Here is a 27604-nt window from a genome sequence, read left to right as displayed (position 1 = left end):
CCGAGAAGAATCGCGGCTCGCGTCGAACACGATTTGCATAGCAACAACGAAAGAGTTCCCCGGTCGTCCGTGTAGCGTAAAACGCGATGCATATAGCAAGCAGCAACAGCCACTGGCTGGTGGTGTTTCTGGTATCTGGCTTTCCGACCCGATGGAATATGCGCGCACAGATATCGCGTTCTTGGCTGACATTGCAACTTCTGCATGCGCGCACGCGAAATCAGCGTCGGCAGATACGGGGAACGGTTCACGGTGAAGTTATTTGCATCCTAAAGAAATTTTTCACCGGCTAAACCGCGGATTCGGCTGGCTCGACTTGCGAAACACCGACGGCGGTTCCGCACGCGAGCGTTGTAGCGTGTTGCACGCGGAAAACAGAACCCCGTTGCTCGTATCTGTTCCGCGGTGAGAATGTTCTCTCTGTACGGTTAAAGGGGTGTCTCTCTGTTTGCGTAATCAGCAGTGAAAACTGTCGGGGCCGCGCCGCGGGTTGTTTTTACGTTGTTGGGAATGATTTGCCGGGGCGAAACTTAAATGAAATTAGACGCGCTTAGAGTCCCGAGGGTGAACAGGGGATTTCCCCGGCAAAGAAGCACGAAACCCAGCCGCGCGCGACCACCGCGCCGCACCGCACCGCGTCGCACGCGATCGATAACCCGCGGTTTCTCTTACAAAACTTGTCTTATATATTTCCTCAAAGTATATTTTATTGGGCCATGGATCATGTCTGTGCGCGGCACGATGCTAAATCCGATTAACTTCTAAGGCGCGGCGAAGGTCGATATTGCTATACATAGATACGTCCCGCTCGACGGAACCGTGGAACTTTCGTAGACAAACGGGAACGACCGTAACGATAAATCGTTGAACCGGTCGAGGACACATTTCAGCGTTATTCGGTCACTCTTGCAAAATCGAAGCGGCCAACGATTGCGTCAACATCGCGATCGTGTAATAATACTTGCCGCGCGTAAGAAAATTTTACCCAAGTTTCGTCTTCGATGTTCAATGTTCGACCGAAATTCGATTATACCGTAGTCGATCCCCATTTTTACCACTCGCCAGTCCCGTCTGTCACTGTCACGAGCGAGCTCGACGCTTGTGCATTAACGTTTCAACTACCGATAGATTATAGCAGATTATACCATACGTATATTGAGGTGTTCCTCGAATGTCTTCCAGGAAAATCGGTGATCGAGGAAAAAGGAGGAACTCGTCAAATTGATTATACGTACGGAATAGAAAAATCGTAACGCGATGGAATTTAAAGCAAATTTCTTTGTAAACGCAAATGAAACCAGTCATTTTGATCGGTTGGTAAATCTAGCGTTAACTAGTCTGTGACAAGCACGCGTTTACGCGGAAACGTACAATTTTTATCACACTTATTTCGTAGTACGGTAAGAGCATTTAGATTGTTTCTTTCGTGCAGTTTTATGAGAAAGAGAATTATAAAAACTTTACGAGAGTTGATAAGGACCGCAAGCCGGTCCACGTGAACTTTTGCTAAACTGATGAAATAATAAAGAAAATGGGAAACAAGTTTTACTTGAAAATTTTCACACATTTATCGGATCGAACGATAGGGAACTCTTACGTATTGTATAATACAAAAAACAAGGAGTGAAAATACATCTTCGGTTTAGATTGTACCCAATTTATTCGTCATTTCACAAATATAAACCGAAAGAACTACGAGCAATTCCTGAGCCTGCGAACGAGCTGTCCTTTGAGACTGACCGACTGAACGAAACTACAGAATTCAACTTCGGAAATACCACCAACGGAAAAAATGACGAAACCGTATCGTCAGTGTGTCGTGTGTAGTGCAAAAGGAAGGAAGGAAGTCAGGAAAACCGATAAGGAAAAAGACGCGATTATATTATAGATTGCAATGTGGAATTACGTATCCCATGTTTTAAAATATACCACACTGAATGAAATTTTTAATCGTGTTTATAATTTTGTATTCGAATAAAATGTTATATACGTGTTCGCGTATAATTTTTTTCATTTGTTACAAAAAAAAAAGAAGAAAACTTATTTACCACTTGAAATCGCTTCTTTTACATCAGAACGACCAACCAATTTATGGGAAAAAAAAACAGGTAGACATTATGTGGAGTTATTTCGTTAAAATTGCGATTTCGTTAACATTGGGCAATCGTATAATAATATTGTTTGCGTCTGTGCGGTGCACGCGTTCCGTCGATTGTTCACGGTCTTGGAAGATATCGATAAAATACGCGGAATCGAAAATTTCATCCACTCGCGATGTTTTTTTATAGCGTTCGTTGAATTCTTGCGACGCTATCGATCCTTTGTACTCGAAGGTCCTCTCGCGACGAAGAACCATCGCTCGACGAAATTTCTCGAAGCAAACGCGTAATTTTTAACGTAACTTTTTTACTTCGATATTTCGCGTGTATTTTACAGGACGTTGCGTGGCATCGGACGCTCGCTTTTCGAGCGTAAGAGGTTAACAATGAATTAGCGGAGTTCTCCCGATAAAAACAAGGCTAAACACGATCTTGGTCGGATCGTTTCTAATTATGCGTAAATCGAGCCACTTTTGAATTTTGCAAATGTTCGCATCGCATTGAACAAGATCGTATTTGGATTTTATCGGTAAAATCTCGTCGAATCATTGATAATACTCTCAAAAAAGATGCAACGATAAATATATAAATTGTTATTTTGCATTAACGATCGACGCACCGATACGCGTGCGATTTTTCGATATAATAACAAAGCGAAGGAAAAATCGATCCGCATTGTATTTAAAGATGTTTTCTCACCGTCTCGTTGTAAGTGTCGCGGGTCAAATTGACGGACATTTAAAGAAACGAATAATTTTCACTGTATTCAATCGGGAGATTTAATCGTTACGAGGGACAGCAAAGAATTCGTTATTACCTATTGTTCTTTTAGCACCGTTATCGATTTTAATGTATATTAGAATATAGGTTAATTATCATACTCCAAAGAACGTAATATGCAATTACCGAGCAGTAGTAGTGCCTCCTTGTCGCTGCCACCAAGTGTCTTCACAATATTGTATTATTGTCGCATGTTGTGCAACTAAGTTCGAGTATTATTAGATATTGAGTTTCACGCTGAGTACGTGAAATAATATTGTTATGCAATTACCATATTGCAACATCCTTAGCGCGACGAAGTGTGCTCCTTATCATTATTTTCACCTTCAACTATGTATATGTATAATATTACCAACGGCGAGATCTTCGTTCCATCGAACATCCATACGTGTACACAGTACCGCTGGTATCACAGTACCGAGAGTATCTCTAAAAGTATCGATACAATTTCTCGATAATAGAATACACTTTCTCGCGAGATTGACAATTTTACGCTTAAGATAAAAGTGACAAAAATGATAACGCCAGAAATGCAAAAATTATATAAACTTTTATATTCTTACTAAATTCTTGTAACGATTCGTTTTTACCATTACGAAACGTTTCAATGGAAAAGGAATACTCCGACACATTCCGTTCGGATAATAGAAAACTCTAGCGATAGAGCTTTCGGATTTACATTTTCGCGTATCTCTCATCGACAAGTGCCGTTGCGAGTATTTCATTAGAGCCGACAAATAGAATAGAGAACGAACGGTGCTGGTGCGTAGTATTATCTCGCGACCTTAATTTCCGGAGCCCTCACTTTCGCTTCAGCCGACCAGCACACGGGCGCGGACTATTTCTTTGCCTTTCTTCCCTCCTCTTGGTTCTCATCGTAGCACCTTCTAGCGCGAGCAGGAAAAGAGTTGTAGACGATGGCGGGCCGAGGGTATTTTATTACCCCGTTTTCGAGCATCTCAGCTTCGGGACCAAAGAGAATAGGAAAAGATGGTGGTGTAGCGTGCTATAATTCTTAATTTGGACGATTAGGCGAGCGTGCGCGCGCACCGCTTTCCCGATATTCGCTACCGTGTATTTCGCTAACCTTAAACTCCCTTTAGATTAGACGTTCTTCAAGAATAATACGCCGTAACTCACGAACGTATGTTCTCTCCGCAATTATTTACCACTCGAGCACTCGTGCTCAACACGATTTTCAATTTCAACCCCTTTGCGCGAATATAATTATAATTTTTAACCCTCGGACGAAATGGTTACTCTATGCTTGAGAATTATATATTTCTTTCTCCATTTCTTTTTTTCTTTTGTTTTGTAACTTATGGGTAAGTAAGGATCGATCGAGGCGAAGAAAATATATTTGCAAAGTACAAACAAACGATATTTATTTCAACAATGTACAGCGCACGTGTGTGCAAGAATAAGTTTGAATTTTTGCACGCGTATTACGGGTATGTTCTATACAATAGATTCATCGTATCTTTCGCTATCACGAACGTTTATTTGTTTAGAAACAGAACCGCGTTGTAATATCGGATACGGTTATAAATATCGAGGGTTAGAGTCGAAACTCAAGGATGGCGTTTTGTAACGATAAAAGAGTAATGAATGATTTTTGCCATTCTTTCCACTTGAGCTGTTGTTCCGTCGCCATTATTTATAATTCACCGTTCAAATCTTAATAAATATCAATTTCGCTCCAGAAATATAATCCTTTCCTGAGTCATAAAACCGTTTATGGAATAATTCTACGAAACAAACCCACTACCACACAAATGCTACGCGCGCACAGAGTCCACCGAATAAGTAATCATTGCGCAAGAAATTTTTCTCTAACCCTAAGTCGATCGATACAATCGACCGTTACGCGACATTGTCGTTAAATATGTACTATATGTATATCGTATCGCCTCGAGGAAAGTGACACCGCTAAAAAATTGTCAATTGTCGAATTATATATCCATCTCATCGAAAACGATCATTAACAACACGATAACTGTCGCGTGTGTTTTTCAAAAATGTCCTGTCGGATAACAAATTTATGAATTAGAAAAAAAATTTGAAACCAACATTGTCAGCAGCACGTTGAATTTATTTCAACGTGCACAGTCGCGTCATCTATAGAAAACTATAGTATTCCACTTAAAAAGTTTAAAATCTTTTAGATTTTTAAATCTCGTTCACCGCGTCAGTTACAACTTTTAATAAAACATATTTTTCGTATCGTCGCTTCCTTAAAAAATATTTTACTCCATTGAAATAAAACACCTTGTATACATTTTCTATTATTCGTTTAACTATTTGAATCGACCTCGAAGTACCAAAATGAAAAGTATTCAGAAAAATTGTAACCTTTGTTCGTAATTATTACGAACGACCCGAAGAATCTGGAAAAGAAAAGGAATATAGGAGGGTTCGAGTTTGAAAAACACGAACGGTATACCGGTTGAAGTATTTCCAGGATGGAAATTCAAAACTGCAAAGCGGAATAAGTAGCAACGTGGGTGAGAACAGATACGAGGTAAAATCCTTTTTCGATAATAGCCCTCCTTCGTGACTCGGCGAAATGCTTTAAATGTCTCCCAGCCTGTTTCTTCGATTCTCTCGATCTCGCGCTATCATTGGGAAGTTTTTCTTTTTCTTTTTTTTTTTTGTCGGCCGTCTAGCTCCGGAAAGTCAGCGTGCAAGCGTTCCGTCGACGATCCGATAACGCGGAATATCCTCGCAGGGCCAGCTCGATTCCGATCCTTTGAACGTCGTCCTCGAGCATCATACGCGGCGGTCCAAACCGTATTTGAAAGCGTAGGTTGTTTTACGGAAAAACTTTTATCCGAATATCGAAGTCTTCTAGACGATTCAATATTTCGATTTCCACCGAGGACATTTATCCTGGATGGAAATACAATATCTCTCCGACTTCTTTCGAGAATATTTTTTTCTAATATATTCAAAATGCCGAAGAGATACGATATTCGCTACGTTCGTAACGTTTAATTTATGAACGTATCGCGCCGTGTTTTCCTTCTTTTTTTTTTCTCTTTAAAATTCAACGACTTTTTTGTCCACCTTCGCGAGGTAAAAGTAGAATTTTTTCCATCTACGTGTATTTTCTTAAAGTTTGCAGCTCCGAGTGAGCACAATCGCAAAAAGTGGTATGTTGAAATTCGAAAAATTGGCAAAGTTATGGCACATCGAAACGAACTTTCCGTATACTTTAAAACTGTGCGCCAAACTTTAAAAATTGTTCTCGAAATAACATTTTTCAATGCTCGTGATATCTTGGAAAGAAACGAAAGGACTGACTCGAAATTTCACGCATACTTGAAGTAAATATTCTTCTGTCGCCGATGTCAACGTAAAATTTTTTTTTTTTTACCATCCGAAAGTCACGAGATTGTACGTAAGAAATTAATTTTCTTTTTAATATTTTTTGTTTTTTTTTGTTCACGTTTGATTCGATGGATCGATGAAAATATGAAATTCAATTTCCCACATTGATCTTACTATCTTTTTAAATTAGAAATTTACATATTCGTTTTCCTTAATATATTTCGTGCGGAAACAAGGAGGAACAAGCGAGAGCAACGGTTTTCTTACGAAACTTTATCAAAAGTGTGCAGAGACTGATAAAAATGGTTATGTATGATAACAGGAATGGTTTCTCGTGCAAAAGAAGGTGGAAAATATCGAATAAGATTTTTTCGCGCGAAGCTTTGTTTTCAAAAAGGAATACCGAAAATTTCAAGGATATGTGCACGTACGGTTAGATTTTTGCTCCCAGAATTTTCGATATCGTTTTTCTCGAAAATACATACACGTATTGTACATAGAAAAATATAGCATTCCATTTAAAGCATCCCCACTTGAAATTTCGCTCAAAATTTTCGATTTACATTTCGACGAGGAATCAGCTTCTTACTATTCGCGAGACTTTTTTCCCTCGCGAAATATTCGAAACAGAAATCACAATTAATACAATATTTACAATACAAGAATTCGTGTAAATACAAGAATTACAACAACATCGACGTGTACAGTTTCAATTGTGTATGCGTTTAAACGTATCGACTCTAGACTTTTGGGATTTTCTCGAAGCACAAGATAATTAGTTACTATAAACTTGAAACGAATAAGTAACTCGTTATGGATAACTAATCGTGTATAGTAAATCGGTCCGTCTGATGCCGAATTAAAATGAAATAATAAACTCGGGAAATAGGGAGAAGTCCACCGAGTGGAGTAAAAAAGTAACCGAGTGTCTACATAAATTTTCTTAGAACTTTATTTATTGTCTTTCGTATAATCGTCTAGGTGTCTCGACTCATTAACGCGTTAACTGCTGTGCCGTACATATATAAGACTATTCCGCGATCTCCACGGAAACTTTTAACTCGGTAGAAATAAAGGTGTTGAAAAGTCGAAAGTGTAAATTACTAAAAAAAAGAGAGAAAAAAAAACTCGAAGCGGTTCTTGGGGAAAATTATACGAAATTGGCTCGGCGGAGTCGAGGTTCTAAATATCTAGAGACGGTGAACGCGTGCAACGTTAAATATTCGCGTTCGTTAATTCATCCGATTTCAGTCAGGACGAAGTTCAGGATCGAGTGTTAAAAGCGCCTCTCGGCAGCTCGAGAGGAACCGGTTCGGTTCACTTTTAATTTCAATTTTAAGGCCAATTGAGACCGCGCCGATTCGGCTGTATTTTAATGCGAAACACCCGGTAGATTTTCAGCGCGGTCGTATACCGGTGCTTCGCGGACTTAATTAAAAATTAAACGAGCCCTCCGGGACCGTCGCGGCCGCCGAAATTCGTCGACGCTCGCTCCATAAAGCCGAGGATTGAGCGTCGCTCCTCACAATGACGGCCCTCTGCAAACGAATGGTCTATCCATACGGATCCTACCATTTGGACGCTCGAGTCTACCCGAAATCTAGATACGTGCACACCCGAACGCGATCTGTGTATTCGTCTATCAGAAACGGTGCCGTGTGGAGCAGATTAAGCTGGGTAAACTCGTCCCGAGCTGCTCGAATTCTTTCGCTCGTTTCACGAATCGCTCGCGACTCGCCTTGCGCTACGCAAACGACGATTGTTCGTCGATGGAGGCTGGACCGAGATGTTTCTCGATACTATCGGTACCTTTACGTTTGAAATTTTTGCGCAACGACTCTTACCGGGCTAATTTTACACATCGAGACGATGACGATTATTATTATTACATATCACAACGGACGAACAAATTGTTACAAGTATTTCGAAACTGCTATTTGTTCCAAGTTCGATCAAGATCGGAATCGAAGACGCTTTCGAAACGATACTTTGGTTTTTAAACGAATGTATGATATTTGTAACGTCTTGGAATTATTTTAAAACTTTCGCATTGTGGTTTGCATTCGTATTATTGCGTATGCGATAAACGTCGATTGAGAAATTGGCCATGTGGCGTTACGATCTAGAAATATAAGAAATGTATGGAAAATTATTAAACTATAGGCGAGAAACGTTGTACGTACATAGTTTTTTAATCGTAAAATCTTCGAAAGAGTCGCAAGATCGTTTTAATTCCTATCTTAGTCAAACTTTGAATAAGTGTGTAGTTTCAAAGTGTTCGTAACGATTCGATCGTCCACTGTATTTTACGAACAAATCGAGACTTCGCGGTTTCAATTTTTCAACATTAATCGTACTTGTCGAGAAGATTCGAGAAGCGGATAACGATAGATCGCGATCGTTATAATTTCGTTCGAAATCACCGAGACTCAGTGTCGATGCACGTGTATCGATTACATCGAGTTAGATATTCGTTTAATTACAATTCGTCACTCGTCGGAAGTAGAACGTGCAAACGCTCGGGAACCTCCGAGGAACTTGCCTTCGGACGACGATTCTCTTCTATCCTAAATCGATATGTATTTCGCGACGTGTGCCAATTTGTGGAAATCCCATTTCGAAAATAATAGGCGAGCGTGTGGTTGTGCACGTTGGTTGTCCATTTTGTTTACTCGTGTACACAACTCGAGCTTGTTGTATATATCGTATTACAGGACAAACAAAATTCCATTTACGTACCACGTTTCTTTATCGCGTTCATTTTTCATCGTAACTGCAATTTCCGGCGAATTTAACTTTGAACTTTTCTTCGCCCTATTTATTACCTCTTCGTGTTTTCCAACCGATGGTTCGCGAGTACGATCATTTCCGACCAGAATTTCGACATTTATCGATTTTCAAATCTTTTTACAACCCTCTGTACGTAGAAACGACTTTTCTCCTTTGTCTCTGGAATCTCGGTATACAATTTATCACCATTGCGAAACTTTAGCGTTATATCTATTTTCGATCGTCGCTTCTTTCGTTCTTCCACTCATCGTGTACTCACTTTCGAGGGCGAAACTTCGTTTCAATTGATTTTCCAAACGATCGAATAAAACCGAAACGGACAGCTATCGAGGAACCTCTTTACTTTAAAACGACAATCGAGAATTTGTATTTCTCTATTTCGGTACTTCGATCCGTCTGGAAAATGCTTAGGAATCGTATTTTACGTTACCGGTTCCAATTGTACGATATCACTATGGAAGGAAATCGGTACCGCACTGGAATATAATACGCAAGATGACATTTTTCTCATTTATTTATACTTTGTGCGTTACTCCTGAGGATCCAATGTATCGCATCGTAGCTCAATCGAGCGATCGCCAAGTAACAGAAACGTAAGTTTCGTACATATACGAGGGTCGTCCCAGAAGTAGCTGACCTAACTTGTAGTAGTTGCTCGAAAAGAATGACTAACGAAGAAAGTACCGACCTTACGGAGCTCAAGTTCGAAGGTTAACGACGCTACATTGTTCAGTATTTCTTTGGCAGCCATCAATAGTGAACGCTCTCGGTGAATTTGTAAACGTGGAAAAAATTGGTTATCGTTACGCGATACGATACTTTCGTTCGGAAGGCCTCGTGTCAATCGGTATCGAAGCCGAGCTGGATTCTACTCCAGGGAAGTCTTCTTCGTTCGCAACAGTAAAATATCGGATGGCAGAGTTTAAACGAGACTGTACTTGTATGCTGTCGAGACAAACATCGCAGTGGTCGACCAAATGAGGTGACTACGTCTGACAATGGTCGACAAAAATCCACGAAATGGTATTGGATGACCATCGACCGAAAGTGCGCGAGCTAAGAGACACGATAGGCATATCGAAAAGTGCTGTACGCCGATATTGATTGAAAATTTTGACACGAGAAAGCTGTGAGCGATATTGCCCGTATGGGTGCGACGATTGCTCACAATGGAACAAAAACAGCGCCGTAAGGATGTTTCGATCGAGTTTTTGGCGAGGTTTCGCAGCGATAAAGTCGAGTTTTTGCGTCGATTCGTAACCATGGATGAAACGTGGGTTCGTCGCTTCACACCTGAGACGAAGAAATGGTCGAAACAATGGACCGAAGCGGTACCAAATAAGACGAAGACAGTTCCATCTGCAGGCAAGGTTATGGCTTCAGTTTATCAGGATGCGCGTGGAATAATTTTCATCGATTATCTTCGATCGCACATCCGTTATCGCGATGGCCAAAATCAACCGAGTTAAAAGTTCAAATTACTTCCTCGCGCAAGTTTCCAAACTTGAAAAAATGGCGCGGTGGTAAAAGATTTGCGGACAACGAAGAGATCGAGTCCACGGTTGATGGCTATTTTGCAGAGCTCGATAGTTCTCATCGTAAACGGGGCATCGAAACTATTGAACATCGTTGGGAAGTGTATCGATGGTGCGTCTCCTAAGAGAAGACTGCGTAGAGAAACAAAGATACTCTTTCCCAAATGTTTTGTCTTTTCTTTGTTAAGTCGGGTAGTTCAGAGACTACCCTCGTACACGCGATGTTAACGCGTCATGGTTATATCCTACAATTACAATACACAATATTCTATAGCATTCGAGTAGCCCGTACGCGCACTTCCGTCGGGAAAAGAACTACGAATTGAAGAACCGCGGTACTCACCTTCGGTCGTGACTTCGTTCGATCGATTTCTTAAACGATCGAATAAAAGAGTAAACGACAGCCATCGAGAAGTCCTCCTCTCGTCTTTATTTCAAAACGACAGTCGAGAAACCCGTGTCTCGATACTTTTACCCGTCTGGAAAACGCTCAGGAATCGTATTTTACCAAGTTCTAGATGTATAATAAAGTACGATACGTAATGCGAAGGTATATGGAAAAATGAGGGTCCGTGGTTCGATTCGTTTCGCCGGTCGCGGGCATTTGTATCCCGCGAACTATGCTGCGCCGATACTTTCGTCCGAACGCTATATCTTGTCGAGACAAGGCGAATAGGTTTTCCCCGGTTAACGTTCCACGATACCGTCGGAAACTGGGCTCGTAGCGCATCGAACGATCCGCGTACGGAAAGGAAAATTAGTTTCGTGCGTTCGTGCGGGGTAAATTGCACAATATTTATTTTTCCATTCCATGATTCATCTTTCGGCGAGGGAGGCGGACGGAAGGGAGGCTCGATCGGAGTTCCGGTTATCCGGCCGTGGCGAAGCGAGGACGCTTGTTAAGGAGGTTTAATAAAACACGAAGGACAATTGAGTTTATTAAACGAAACCCGGCTGCCTCGGACCCGGCATTCGACGATTATAGAAGCTCGTGCTCGTTTCGCAAAATGAAGAGGCGACGTTTCTCTTTCGTCGGGGCCGACGCCGACCCTTTGCAAACGAATGACCCATTTATACGATTCCTATCTATTCGAACGGGCTCGAGGCAAATGGCACTGCCTAGCGGGAACACAAGCCTCCAGGAGGGAGAAACGCCAGATTACCCTGCGGAAATCCGTCCTCGCCCGAATATCCAGACTTCCGCGTGCTCGCTTGCGCGCCAACGCAGCCGTTGTTACAAAGCAAACGTTGAACAGAGAGAAACCTCGTCCGCGGTTCTTTGGATTCGAACGACCGCGCGACGTTTTTTTTTCCCTCCCGTTCTTCTCTCTCTCTCTCTCTCTCTCTCTCTCTCTCTCTCTCTCTCTCTCTAACTTTTTGGTTTTCTTTTTTCGTCGGTTTTATCCACCCCCGAATCGCGGAAAACGCGACTCGACGCGACGCGACGCGCGCACCGAGGACATATTTTTTTCCAGCCCACGTTTCATACGCCGCTTCTCGATGGAGACTTGTTGTGCCGACCGGTCTGCGAGTTTTCGGATCGTATAGAAGTTCGATATTGTGGGACCGGGGTAGAGCGACTTTGTCCAGCGAGCGTCGCCCGATATGGCAAATATTAACTTTCAGATCGCGCCGAGCCGTTCCAACGAGTTCGCCAATACGTTGCGAACCGATTGGCTACGTACTCGCGAAAATACCTCGAAAGAATTTCACGTTTGATTTACGCCCGCCGATGTTTGACTTTGGATTTTATCGGATTTCCTTGCACGGTCCGCGCACTAATGCGAACCGAGGCAATTGAAATTACCGTCTCGGTTTGTGTAAATATTGCTACTCGCGGATGAAGGAACAGGGAGATGTAGTCTCTCGTTGCGCAGGGGGACGAAAAAAAGAAACGATCGGACGTGTACGAAAATGTAAACGCGTACGCGTTTCGTTACACCGAGTTCGGGTTCTATCGTAGGTACAGGTTACGCGATGGTTCACGTATGGAAGAGAATCGAGGAAATATATATTTCGGCGAGTACTGAAAGAAAATTGAAAGATTCCGGACAATACAGTCGAGTTTCGAAAATGGTATTAATAAGTCGTAAAATGAAAATAATTGGTTTTAGAACGAATCGAAGAATCACGTTGTTTGTTATGTATCAGTGCGACAAGTTTGCGAGTAATTTCGCTAGAGATTGCACCGTGAGTAATATTCCATGTTCGACGAACGAAAAATTCCTTAGCTAGAAATCCTTGAGAACTGGTTGATTTTTAATCGGCCGTGATAATCGTAATACGAATTTTTTCGATAAATTTTTCACATGGAAATTTTTCTTCTCTTTCACCGGGAAGTTTTCAAAGAATTCGGTAACCATCGAGTTGAACAACATCAACCGTGCGAATCGTCCAAGATTTCTGTTCGCACGCTCGTTCGAAATTGTTAAAAACCGGTCGATTTGCAATCGGCCATGATAAGCGTAATACGAATTTTCACAAGAAATGTCTTGGACGAAAATTTTTCTTCTCTTTTCTTTTACTTTGGAACTTTACAAAGAGTTTGGTTAACCATCGGGTTAAACAACCTCAACCGTCGAGCGTAAATCGTCGAAGATTTTTTCGGTTCGCACACTCGCACACGTTCGTTCCCGTACAGCTGCGGAACGCTCCAATTACGGATCGAACGTTTCCCGCAGTTGCACCGTTCGAACGAAAAAAATGTACGGTAAACTGTCCGAGAGACAATCGGAGAACTGTCTTTCGTCCAGCATGCGCCACTGTTAAACCGCCGATGGACGGTACCTACTCGCGTCGAAGGTACAGTTTTTGTACTCGGTGTATTATTCTTTGCTTCTCTGGACGAGCGTCGAGAGGTCCTTCGGTGGAATCAAATTTCAGCGAGATGTCCGCGGACAAAGGCGGGACAGTTTCGAAGGGTTTGTTTTAGAACGGATTCTTTTGTCGTTCCCTGACGTTTCCCGAAGGGTTTACTTACCAGCGTACAATCGACGTTGAGCCATCTTGCGCGAGAGAACAATGTAGTCATCTGCCCAACGAACGAGCTTCTTCAATTTCGCGGGTCCAGCGTATATCTCCAATGAAGTCGGAAGATCGATCTGGAAAGTCGCTTGACCGAAATTTAGCTTTTTCGATTCGATGTTCGAGTGCCTCGACAACGAAAGGTCCACCGCGGTGACCGATTGTCTCCAATTTTCTCAATCCTGCGAGTCGTCCAAGAAATATTCCATTTCGCTTCACGAACAAAGTAGAAATCACAAAATAGACGCAGTCGTTGACTGCAACGAAAAGCATTATTCGTTTATTAATTTCGCGTTGTCGCTCTACGAAAGAAGATAACAAACATACGGAGATACACGGTGTTTGCTTATCAAAGATTGAAAAACTGATTTAAGGTATTTTATTCTTAGAGAACTATCGGGACTAAATACAAAACTCTCGGTGAAATTAAACAAACTAGAACCTTTTCGGAATCAAGCTCTTTGGACTCTCAAAATTGAATTCTCGATTCATCGTAGATGGCTGCAAATTAACGAAAATAATTCGATAACGATACTCGACTTTGCGAAGTTTACGTTTTAACTTTTACCATTGTTGTTCGGTGTACTCTGTTTCCGCGTGTAAATAGATTGCTCGATAAGTTTTATCGAACGACGAAACTTGTCGAACAAACTAGTATATAAGATGGTACGTATTCACGATTTGTAGAATTTTGAGCGACTTTGCTGACCGACTTGCCTCATCGTTGTTAACAGAGTCGTAGTTTTCCATTTTACCGCCTCAACGGACTCGAAACGTGTCCCCTTCGACAAAGATTTCTCTTTGGGGAACAAAAAGAAATCGCAGGGGGCTCGATCCGTCTGGTAAGTTGGATGCTCTTGCGCTGTTATGCATTTCTCAGCCAAGGACTGCTTCACCGTGAACGCAGTGTGAACTGGCGCATTGTCTTGCTGCAGAACGGACCCATTTTCTCACAATTCCAGCCTCTTTCTCCTGACATGGTTTCCCAAGGTGATTAGAACTTTTCTTTTTTACTACGGTATCGGTTAACTATGTCCTTTTGGAATCCATTCAACGAATATCCCCCTCTTAAAAAAGGAAGAACAATTAGCGTTGCCCTTACTCCAGTGATTCGATTCGTATCTTTTTTCCATTTTCAGGATTTTTGTTTCGATCAACGCGCGAAACGATTCCCTGATTTTGCGAGAAATATCGAATTAACGCGTTCGATATCACAACTCTGTATATTTTCGACAGTGGGGAAAAACAGGTTAATTTCAAACGACTGTTGTCCGAGAAACGTTCGAACAAAGGACGTTTTGCAATTGAGATTAGCTTACACAAGGATCAAAGTCAATGGTCTTTCGTTCTCGACCCGCCATTTGTCGCGTGTTTCGCGCGAGTATGGTCTCGTTAATCGATAGTCGAACCTCGTACGTAATCGGTATTTTGGTCGAACAATTAGCACGAGGTGTTTGAGTATTCGATTTAAGAACGAACAATATTTTTCTTTTATTCTTATTTCGCGTCTTTTTATCAAGTAGAAGTACTCGAGCGTGCAGCTGGAATGTTTACGTTAAAATAGGTTGTACGAAGTAAATTATTTAGAAAATTACTTAGATTGGTATATTCTACTCTCGTTGGACCGTGAATACGCCTCTGGTAGGTTCTTGAACAAATTGTGTATAAACGGTCAATTGAGAGAGTGCAACATAGATTCTTAAGGTTTGCATCTTTTAAGCTGGGTACACATATGGATGTTGCTAATCACGACTGTAGTTAAGTTGTGAGCACGTTAAATGTAAAATCACTTGAATCTCGTAGAACTTTTGTCGACGTATTTTTTTTGTTTTTTTTTTTGTTTAAAATCAAATTATCAAATTGACTTTGAACAGCTTTTAACTAGTGTAAATTTGTATGCCTCTGATTCTCTTATTCGCATTTGCAATTGGGCTAATAAATACTCCGTATCTCTCGAGTTTTTCAATGTATTTTTCGCTAAATTTCGTTGTCGGTTAAACAATCTTTTATAACCTGTTTTCTTTAATTTACGCACTATGTTTCTTTTTCTTTGCAAATCAACGGGTTTATTGCACAAATAAATAAATAAATAATTATCGTAATTGAAGAATAAATCGTTGCGAGTAACAATGAATAATGTTAAGTGAAAATGTTGCGAAAAATATTGCAGGACAAACTATTCTGAAGTACACTGGACGAGGTGAAGAGGTTCGAATTATATTTCGAAAAGAAGAGAATACAAAGTTGGTCGTTGCGTCTCGCAAAGACAGAATTCCTCTGTTTTCTAATTCCTCCGTCTTCCTTTGTTTCGCGTAAACGAATAAGGAATTGCTCGCGTTCGCGTTAAATAAAGAATAACTCGGTTCGACCAACAATCTCAGCATCTTTTGTTTCGTTTTTATATCTTGTTTGCACAGTGTCGTGTAGACTTTCTTGCAGTTTGCGCGACAAATACCCCGCAATGGTATCAATAATTCAGAACAGTAGACAAAAGGCGAAATTTGCATTCGTAGCTACCGGTGTTTAGAGATTCTCGTGAAAATCCTCGCGTACAGGCGGACATCGAGTCGGTCCATCGACTACGAAGAATCATCGATTCGAGATCCGTTGTTTACGCACCGATTACGTTCGGAGAAGAATTTAACACCTTACGATTGAAATTTCGGTAAAACGTGTTATAGTCGACGTCAAGATCGGTCACGACTCTAACTGTCCTCGTGAACGTTAAATTTTCTTTTCAAAGACACTATACTGGATCGTTGAATAAATTTTGTCGTTTTTTCCAATGTAAAAAAAAATACTACGACACTTCGACTTTGAACAACTGTAAATATACGAAACTCTACACACGTTCATCGAACAATAGCACCATCTTTGGAGAAATAAAACTTATCGAGCAACCTATTATAAGGATTTCTTTGTAATGTTTTGAAAGAATATTAGAAAGGGTATACTCTGGTTCTTGCGTTCGGTCCGATTTCCTTACCACGTGTCTCGCACGATATCCTAACCGAAATGGTTAACGATCACTGTTATTGAACCGCGTGGGAAAAAGCCGCGAGTTGTAAACAGAGTCGTTCGCTTAGCATTTTTACGGGACAGCGACTAGAGACGCGAGGAACGAGTTAGGCGAGAACGAGACGAAATTTGGGGAAAAGTTCGTTCTCTCGACATAGATGGAAACGAGGACACCCGAAATCCGAGGTTTCGCGTTCCTGTACGATTTCCAACGAAGGCAAGAACGCCGCTCGAATACGCCAGCGATCCTTCGCGGACCCGGTACCAGCGAAATTATTTCACCAATCGCGCGGAAGTTCGCCCCGGTTCGGAGCGTTTTTCCACGCCGATGAAAATTTCAAAGAGCGTCGGAGCCATTACAGGGCGGCTATTGAGCCGCGACTCGGTTCGCCGGCTGCAGTTGCCAACGTGAATACTGTATCAGTTCAAGCCCGACGTAACAGTTTTTTCTGCGGTGAACTCGGTCCATTCGTGTTGCAAACGTCTCGGTCCCCTTAAAATTGCAACGACGCGAGCGACCGGCTACCAGTTCGTAGTCAGACGCGGAGCGAAATGATCGCGAAAGTGGGGCATAAAACGCGGTAGCAACGAAGTTCGCGCGCGAGGAGTTCCCCGCCGACGAATGAAATTGATCCTACTTCGTCACGATTTACGATAGATTTTAACGACACGCTCCGAAACAGTCGAGGCAAATTCGTTTCACAGTGGGCGTACGTCCAGGTGAAATGTATTCGTTCAATTATTCCTTTAGACGAAGGTACAAGGAAATTGGCCGATACGAACGTATCACGTTACGCGCTTCTTTATCGATGCAGGGACAATTTCACGTCCGGTGTTACGAGCTTCGCGGTTTCGTCTTCGATGAGTCGAACAACCTTTCGAAATAATTTTGTCCAAGTTCGAACGCGAGCGATTCGATCGAAACGAATCGGTAATTGCTCGCGGTTAATCATCGATGTTCGTGTATGCTAAATTCTGCGAGTATTCGAAATCGAACGATTTTTAAGAAAGGGAATAATTTACAACGGGGAGAATGAAAAATGTATTTCGTTTCATTTGCGAATGGTTATCGATCGTTTCGGTTGGGTTGTTTGCATTTAAAATTACAGTGTTTGTCGAAGTTGTAACCTCTTTGAGATAACAAAGTAAAAGTAAACGTTTCACAGAGGCGGGCAAAGTACGGAAGAATCAACGGTGGTGGTAAGAGACGATAATAATTTCCGCGAATAAATCGAGAAAATGTATCATTTCCCGTACGATTAAATATTTTGATTTCTTATCGACCGAAAGGTAGCATAATTTTTTTAACGAACTCGTTTTACAGTATCGCCGAATAAGGAATACTTACTATTCGATCGAATGTGTACACGTTTTCAATGCACGCACAAGTTTGTCAATGATCATGGGAAGAGTCAACGTTCGTTACGGACGTTGGGGTTTCGTTTCGACGAGGAAGGCTACAATTTTCGGAGAAGACTACGAAGAATAGAGTTTTTGAGAAATGTTTCGAGTCTCTAGCGAAAAAACCACTTATCAAAATAATTTAACACAGTCTCGTGTTCTAATAACGTACTTACTTTCCTAAGCGGTAAGCTATTGGAAATGTTTACCTCGTTGACGTTTAAAAACTCGAGCAAAACGTGTATTAAATTACTCCTTCGGACGTAATACCAGATTTGTTGTATCGGAAGGTAGCAGCGATCCAGAATGAAAAACCATCGCGTTTTCTTTACCGACGATAACTATGTTCGACGTTCTCCAAAATTATTTTCCTTCAAAATGGTGGTTTCGGTGCAAACATTTTATTCAACGTGCATATTTTATCGGAAAGCATTGCATCTTTTCTCGTCGTGCCAGAAATTATGCCACGTTTTGTACGATATCGTCCGATTGACCGAACGCGAATCGAGTTCGTCACAGTTCAGTTATAACGAAACGGCAACGATTTTCTTCCAAGAATCGACCTTTTTTTATCTCTGCTCGAGGTCGATCCTCGTACCGTCCGAAGTAAAGAGATACGATACAACCTCGATAATTGAACCAACACAGTGGTAACAATTTATTCGTTGTTGCAAATAGCCTTGCGAATTTGCGCGAAGCGAATAAAAAATTCAAACGATATCGTTGTACGACACCTATCGATCTTGCGACGAACTTTCCGTGTTACACCGTTGGGAAATTTAATTACGAATGTTCGTTTAGAATTTCAACGATCGTTTCTGTGTTACAATACTTAAAATAACTTGAAAACTAAACATACATACACGTGTCGGTATCTTTGAAGAGATTAACGGTGATACGGTACGCGATTGTAACGACAATTTCTTATCTTTTTTTTTTTTCTTAGATCTTTGTTTCTTCCTTGTTTATACTAAACAAGCAAACGTGATTCGTCGAGTGTAAGAAGATACTGTGTAACATCAAATAAACGTTGTTTTTCGCTATCCGATGTATAAAAAGTTCTGTTAAAAAAATAGTTACACGCCAAAGGGACAAACGTTGTAACGATAGGGGTATTAATACCTATTGATATCTCTTAATAGGTATTAAGAAAATAGATCAATGTACATACAGTTTGTTACATGTATTCGTTCGTGTCAACGTCGGTTAAGAATGTTTTGAAAGTAGATATCCCGATATTGTTCGACTTGAAATATTTACGGCTGGTTTAATAACTGAACGAGGTCTTGATATAAACCATGCACGGTCGCGTGTGAACACAACGGTTACTGACTCCAAATCACGTAACTATCGGATGTCATAGGATTGATCCTTTAGACTAGGTTCGCGTGTGTCGAGAGAGGCGAGCAGCCCGACGTTGCATTACCAAAAGAATAAAGGAGTATTGTCGGGTAGGTTTCGATGTCTTCCGGTAAAAGAACTGTGAGAAACGGCACAGCTTTTATCCTGGAATCATGGAAGATGCAAATTAACATTGAACGAATAAAGAGTCTTCCTATTAACGTTAAAGTTCAACAATAGAAAAGGATCACGCGCTAACATAGCTAACGTACACTTTTGATATCTAAAATCGACCAATGATTTTATAGTCACCGTGATATTAAAATCATATATCACAACGATCAAGTAACAGCTTTAATTCACCGGTGATTTAAGTTACATCTCAAAAACCGGGGTAACGTCGTCTCTTTTACGTTTACAACGAAGAAACCTTTAATTTACCGAGCGTTTCGTCTACAAAATTTTAACATTTTACCTTGGGATTGCTGGTGGAGCGATCGGTAAATTCAACAAACTCTAACTTTTAACATACTTTTGACATTATGAACGTTATCGAATTCCTTCTTGTCTGAGAAAGTAGGTCAAATGAATCATCAGCCAAACTACTTCAGTTTCTGCAACGTTCATTTTGACACATAGTTAGTGGTTTAGTGGAACAAGACCTCTCTTTATGATAATAATCGATCGATACAGAATCTGTATTACCGAGGTCGATTTCAATTAATCCAGTTATTTTCGTGACTCTCTAGCAATCGTTCGGTGGACATCTGCTTAAATTCTATCCACTTTGGTTGTGGTAAATCCTTTCGAACATATTTTCGTAACAGAAATAAGTTACTTTCTGTATTTTGTATACGACAAACCGATTCAACAAGAACGAGACTTGCTTGTGCGTTCGTCCACTTCCAATTTGATTCGTTGCTAAGCGATCCTCTCTTCCACCTGTCAACAGGGTGCGACCAACGAGGTTCCTATTCAATTGTCGATATTCTAAAGTATACCGAGTATGAGCGAAATACAGCAACGATGGTGCGGAATTCGATTCATTTAGTTGAGAGGGGGAGGAGAGAGAAATTCGTTCGCTTATCCGAGTGCTACACGAAGAGCGATATAGAAATTTTGAAAAGGTGTTTTAACCCTCGCAAACCTGCGGTTTAGGTAATTTGATCTTGCTCAAATATTTCGTGTAAAAATTCCATTACCTCGTCGTACCTCTCTTAATTTCTATGGAAAGTTCCTTCGAGAACGATCGCAGCCGAATAGGTAGTGTCTTGTAAGTTGTACATAAACCTAGTGGGGAGAACGGAATCTCGTGACTCGAATCCGGGGTAAAAATTGTCACCCGAAGGCCGGAATTACCGTAAATGTCACCGGTTGATAATTTGTCGCCAGAGGCGGATGACCCGCAAAGTGTCGGGATCGAGGGACCGTCAAAAGGGAAACGTTTCGCGGTGGCAGAGGGAGGTGAGGGTTGGGGGGTTAACTTGGTTGATAATAGTACATTTGAAAGTCTATGACGCAAGGTTGGGGTTGAATCGTATTATGGTATATTCGAACGATGAAAAAGTCTCTCTGTGTCTGAAGAGACCCGGGTGTAACGAGACGAGGTTTAAGCAGAAACTGTCGAATGGAAAACGTCTACTCGGTTTTGCGCTTTTGTATTTGTTACGGGCGGGATCGAAAGTAGAGGACTGGTCGAAATATTCGGGCGTCGTCGAATGGTTACACGACGATTATTCGGGTAGCGTGAGTTGTTGCCTCGCAGGTCGTAGCCGCCGGCGTGAATACTGCATCAGTTTAGTCCTGACGTAAGACTCTTCTGGTGGCAGTAAACTCGATCCATTCACGGTAGGAGCGGCGGCTCGGTTCTCTTCAAATTGTAATCGCGCAAAAGAGACGGAAACAAAGATGGGAAAAGGGCGACACGACGTAAGGGACGTGGGGGATAAGAGAGTGAGAAAACACGAGCGAGGATTGGAAAGAGGGACGACAGAAGCGTTTCGTCAGAAGGATTTCGGAGGTTTAGGTCGGACGAGAGGAGATCACGAGACTTCCGTGTTCCACCCTTCTCGAGACTGTAAGCTTGTCTCGGGACATGCTTCAAGTTACAGTAAAGTCTACCGGCCTATTTTTAACACGCCGCTTGATAACACCGCCGTTCCCCAACCTTGCGTCATAGACTTTCAAATGTACTATTATCAACGAAGTTAACCCCACCCTCACCACCCTCTGCCACCGCGAAACGTTTTCCTTTTGACGGTCCCTCGATCCCGACACTTTGCGGGTCATCCGCCTCTGGCGACAAATTATCAACCGGTGACATTTACGGTAATTCCCGCCTTTGGCTGACAATTTTTACCCCGGATTCGAATCAGGAGATTCCGTTCTCCCCACTATGTTTATGTTTATTCGATGCATCGACTCGAGCTCAGAATTCAAAGTGGATACCATTGTTCCTTTTTCAGTTGCTACGATAAACTTCGATTCATTGTCGTTGGAAATATCAATATCCATGACACCCGATTTATCGTCTCTGTGTGTTTCACGGACAAGCAAGGACTGCTCTCGCAAGCGATGATCAATGTGCGATACTAAAACTAGTATTTCTTTACATTTACGCTACGTATCTTATCCGTTACGTCGTAAAAATCGTAAACGCGTTAATTGCCGATTTCTCAGCGCAGCCTGTTCGATAGACACGTGGGACCTCGCTCTTAGTACAAACGGTAGTTTACGAAATGGTTACGTCACTTCGAATGAATGACCAGATGCGAATCTTCTGTCGTTACGAAATAAATCGACCTGTTATAACAGGTTGCTCGATAAGTTTTGTCGTTCGATAAGAAATGAAACTATCAGGTTCGTCGTTTAATTTTTCTAAAGATGGTACTACTGTGCGATGAACGTGTGCGAAGTTTCATGTGGATCTTGTCGACTCGTTCGTATATTTACAGTTGTTCAAAGCTGAAGTGTCGTAGTGTTCTTTTTACAATGGAAAAGATGACAAAACTTATCGAACAACCTACTATTTTCTACCGTAATTTTTAAAGGGACCCGATTTAGGCTCGAACGAGCTAATTACCGTCGTATAGCGGATAAAGTCGTTAATCCTACGCTACTAAGAAGAAGAAACAAGATATAAAAATGTCGAATTTTGTTCAATCTGTACACGATCGTAGATTATTTTGTTTCTTTCTTATCGCGTTGATAAATCGATCGGATTTATCGTTCTTTTGGTTAAGACACGTCCAAAGGCGTTGGTTCACATTTTCGTTGAAACATTGTGCTTTTGTAACGACGATATTTTATAGATGTTCCGGGCTGTCGTTTCCGGGAGAACGAACGAGTGCCTTAAAAATTTTCCCCATGAAATACACAAAAGGTTATCCGGGTTCTGGAGTTGGGTTTGGGTAAAAAATTTGTTGAAAATTTCATCGACCACGGGCCGGCGCCATTCGTTGCAACGGACGCCCGTAGCCGGCGTTGCAATACGGAGCGAGTCACAGCTGCACTCCTGACTACAGCCACGTTGCTAACCTCGCTGGTATAGCGCACGAACGAAACATCTCTTCGGTTGAGGGGATTTCGGGGGTACGCGTAGCAGAGGGAGGAGGTCACGGTAGCTCCGTGTTCTGGTTTGCAAAACCTTTGGTTTATGGTCCTCGAATTTTCAAGGATGAATCGTTCCAGAGACCTTCCAGACGTTCGATCGGGACGAAAAACGACACCGTCGGTGGAAAAATGGACACGGACCTCGCGCCGATAAAAATAAAAGTACGCTTGTTCTTTATCGGGCACTCCGATTCGACGAATCGAACCTTAACGCTCGTCAGTCGTTACATCTTCATGCCCTGGAAGATTTACATCAACGGACATCGCGATAAGCTATAATTCGCTGTACCGGCCGGCCTCGATGAATTTATCGTCGGCCATATAAACGCGTAGATCGTAATTAACAAACCGTATCTGGTTTGCGTGAAAGTTCAGTCATTTATTTTGAACCGATTACGCTCGCATCGACGATTATTTACGGTTGACTCGTCGGCAAAAGCTGCTCCACCCTCGAAACGTTTCGCGGGAAGAGGATTTTCGGGCTTTGTTTTGTCTGCAACGAATATAGCGGTTAGTTCCTCTAATCGCTGCGCCGAGGATCGTACAAATGGAAGGAGGAATACGGACTATCGACGTCGCGGCTAAAATTGTGGTCAAATTGCAACATGGCGATTCTGCGCGCAAAAGTCGCTCGAAAACGTAGAATCCACGTTTTTTCTACGGTGCTTTGTCTCCGAGAAGAATGGCGTCAAAAATCCTAGGATTACGCGCGCCTGCGGTACGAGTACCATGTTCTCGGTTCATTTTTCGACAAGGAAACGACCCTACAATATTTACTCTTTTGACCGTGTTTGAAAAATATTTCTAACCGCGTGGAACAACAAAATCGTGGTGTCGATATTTTTGAGAATATTTCTGCTCGCTTTCTATCTCGATTATCTTCGTACCTTAACCCTTTCCACTCGAAAGGCGGCTCTCAGTCGTCGTGGAATTTAACGCAGCGATTTACGTTGCACTTCGCCATGGAAAATTGCAAGACTTCGCATTCGATTGTTACGTCTTACGAAATATTGAAAATGGGTGAAAAAGTTCGAAATTGTATCTAATTTTTGTTTCGAGAAATTTTATCGAGCGACCAGTTACCGAGGAATCCTCAAGCGCAAACGATTAATAACGATTATTTATTTACGGGTATCGAATACATTCGGTGTAGAAATAGGAACGAGCACTCATCGACGAACATCGAATTGTGAGATTCTAAGGAAAATTGAAATTTTTATATTCGCCATTGTATCTTCGCGATTATATCGTCAATGGATCGATGAGGATTTCCAGCTGAAAAGAAGTTCGAATACTGCCGTATTTGACCTATTTTGAACTACACCTTGTTCAAATTATTTCTGAACAGCTACCGAATACGTGTAATTAAAAATAATCCAAATAAGGTCGTGTTTGGGCTTCTTTTCACTCGCCATGAAGAAACGTACACAGGAGGGGATGATTCCATTACTGTAATCCACTGTAGAGCGTGTCACTAGGAAGCGGGAATTACTGTAATTAAAAACACTCCGAACGAGGTCGTGTTTGGGCTTGTTTTCACCGAGAAAACTTGACCGACTCATTGATAATAGTATCGCGAAGATATAACGAAAGATAGAAGAATTCTTATTTCGCATTAGCGGTACGACATTATTTTGGTCGATTTTTTATACAAAATCTCTACCATACTCGTTAAATGTTTCCGTGTGGACTCAATTTTGCGATCTAACGCGGAATTCGAACGTCTGTAACGAACTGGTCTCTAGATCCGTCTTCTTTTGTACAAATTTATGCGCGAAATTACCATATTTACTCGCGTCTGAACTATATTCAATTTCCTTGGTGCAATTTAATCCAACAATTTTAATACTAACCTCTCCAAACTTGTTCATCGCTCTTTAGATGGTGCGCGTTTGCCCGTGTAATTATTATTTCCAACGTACAATGTATACAATCAGGATAACCAGTTTAGTCGTCAAATAAATAAACAAAATATTCGAACGTTCGCGGTTTTATCGAGTTTTTAGTTTTCGTAAAAGTGTGGCTGTAGCGCACATATATGTACGTGGATGCTGAGTGTAAAATTATCGATCGATCTACCGGGTGTGTCCGATAAATTGAATGGGAACTCGATCCTTGTATAGATTGTAATTTACGATAATTATAGTGGAAGATAAGAGAGACACGGGATGGGAAAGATGAGATAGCTAAGCATCGAGGTATAATAATTGATTCGTTTGTACAGAGATAATTATAGTAATTGGGGGTAATAATTATCGGTGGACCAGCGACAAGGCAATCTAACGATAAACCAGCCATTCGCCAATGAGTTATTCTCCGTAGGGATTTCTTTTGTTTCGCCAAATCTTTCAAAAGTGTCGATTTTCGTGCCTTTAACGCTAGAACTATCGACAGATTTCGGAATATTATATCTCATCTGTATCTCAAAAAAAGAAAAAACAATCGACGAGGAAAAGGAGGAATTTATAAAATTGACCGCATCTATAGATTAGAAAAGTCCTAACGTCTTCAGAAAACGTGCTTTGGAATTTAAAGTAAATTTCATTATGAAAGCAGTTGAAACCAGTAATTTTGATCGGTTGATAAATCTGGTGTTAAATTTCGTGAGAAAGTACACGGTTTTATTCAAATGGAAAGAGGAAAAAAGTTTAATTTCCGTGGAAGAGCACCTTGCGTCGCGTTATCCGTAACCATAAATTCGGTTACTATGACTGCCCACGAGACAGGAATACACGAAGTGGGAAAACGTTCGACACATTTTAATAGAATATACATACCTAGATCCCGCAATGAGAACGCTCATCTTGCTAATGGAGTACGAGGCTACGTCCGCGAAAGGTTTTATTTTTCACGAGAACGCGCCGTAATGCGAGACGAAATCGGACGCGCGAAGAAAGATGTAGGTTTAATCGCGTCGCTCGGCACTCCTCGCATGCGTACTCCCTTTTACGACGCTGAGGCTACTTATTGTTAGCCGTCGGTGAAATGTGCAACGGGGAACCTCTCGTTTCGAGAAAACAAGTTTAATCGATACCGTGGTAGCGGAAGTCTGCAGACTATTCGCGAAATTGCCGAGCAGCGTTACACTTGGAAAATTGTCGCTTTATAAAGCGAGCACCGTGAAACGACGTTTAACGACGTTTAACGACGTTTAACGAAGGGCTAATGGAAGTTTTTTTTTTTTTCTTTCTTCTTTTTTCTTTATCTCGAAAACATACGGAAAACGTGCGAAACGTGTAGCATTCCCCGAGAGAAGTATCATCCGCGACGATGAAACGAATCTGTGCGAAACGAATAATTCCTCGATGTGTCTCGAAGACGAAAAATTTAAAATATAAAATAATCGAAAGAAATATAATTTCATACGAAATGTACATATTATCCTTGAGAAGTATCATTTATGTTTCTCGCGTTCCACGGTACGGTGTTAAATAAGACATGAATTATTTATCAAGTTCGTTATGGTATTTTACCGGCCGTAAAAATATTGTTATTATTTCTGATTACAGGTAAGAGTCCATTGGAATTCGTAGTAATTAACTACTTTTACGATCGCGTTGCGATTTGGTCTTTCTTCGAAGAGATTCGGTGAGTAGCGTGTACGAAAAGAATATTTTGCTTTTTATCAGCGTCATCGGTTTGATCGTTTCGTTAAACGTTTTCTATGTTGTACCTCGACCGAGGTAAGTTACGAAGCTACAAATTATTTCGCGATGCAATAAAGAAGAAGGATTTTAGGAAAAACGCAATTTCTCGTATAAAAGAAATTCGCGCGAAAAGACGGAAGCAAAACGAAGTATAATTCCAAAGTAGTAACTCTGGTTACTCGTTGTAAACGTAGAAATTTGTATCGTGCTACTGATCGTCGGTACGGCGAGTAATCTGGATACTAGTATCGGTGATACATTTTTTAAATTTACCACCGACTCGTAATTAATGTTTACATTGTTCGCAAATGCAAATCCGTCGACTGTATCGCATCTTTTACGTAAAGTCTCGCAGATTAGTTTTTGGTATCTTTTCGATGAAGATGAAACTAAGTCTGAAGTCAGACGTAGAAAAATTGACAAACGTAAGGGAAAAAATGTAATTCGAAAAAAAACGATTGGATCGAAGCTTCTTGGGAAGCACGCGAGGGAAGAAAATTTTTCCATTGACGGTCGATTCTGAATTTCTGAAGGATCGACTCGCACAGTTTTTTCGAGAACCTTATCAACGGACGGTTCGGCAGTATATTTTGGAAATTGTTGGCGGGTCGATCGATCGCTGGAACGGTGCTCGGTGATTACCGAAACCGCGACGTACTTTCACGGACACCCTGTATGACCGTAGACGACGTGGGCCCGCGTGGAAACCGGTCTTGAGGCTCTCTTGAAGTCGTCGACTCGTGACCTTCAAAGCGGCGAGCAGCAGAGCACTGCTATGCAGTTACCATGCAATATCGTGCTGCCCCCTTGGAAGCTGCCCACGAGTTCTCGACTTTTACGGTTCGCGAAGCCTATCTCGAGCTAGCCTGAGCTATCTCGAGGCGTGCAGAAGTTTGAAATATATCGGACACGCCGGAGAGAACACTCGATTCGCTCGATTCCAACGCGTCACGTTGCGCCGCGACGGAAATTACACGGGAAGATGGCTCTTCCTTGCGCGAGCGTGTTCCAGTATTTCGATAGGACT

At 41.6% G+C, this 27604-nt stretch overlaps 1 protein-coding gene across 23 annotated transcripts in view; it reads left to right on the top strand.

Annotated features, from left to right (window-relative positions):
- LOC143153680 (protein muscleblind) overlaps positions 1-27604 on the top strand; it is a 648624-nt gene that overhangs the window by 64882 nt on the left and 556138 nt on the right. Inside the window, exon 4 of one of the 23 annotated variants that reach the window (XM_076325125.1) lies at positions 26440-26784. The exons of the other annotated variants lie outside the window; for them this stretch is intronic. Within the exon in view, the coding sequence (XP_076181240.1) occupies positions 26440-26463 (24 nt within the window). The 3' untranslated portion in view covers positions 26464-26784. Of the gene's footprint in view, positions 1-26439; positions 26785-27604 lie in introns of those variants that run through there. 23 annotated transcript variants of the gene reach the window in all.

The sequence above is a fragment of the Ptiloglossa arizonensis genome, chromosome 13 (genome assembly GCF_051014685.1).
Source record: "Ptiloglossa arizonensis isolate GNS036 chromosome 13, iyPtiAriz1_principal, whole genome shotgun sequence".
NCBI lineage: Eukaryota > Metazoa > Arthropoda > Insecta > Hymenoptera > Colletidae > Ptiloglossa > Ptiloglossa arizonensis.
The sequence above is the reverse complement of the archived record's forward strand: the minus strand, read 5'-3'. Positions and strand labels throughout refer to the sequence as shown.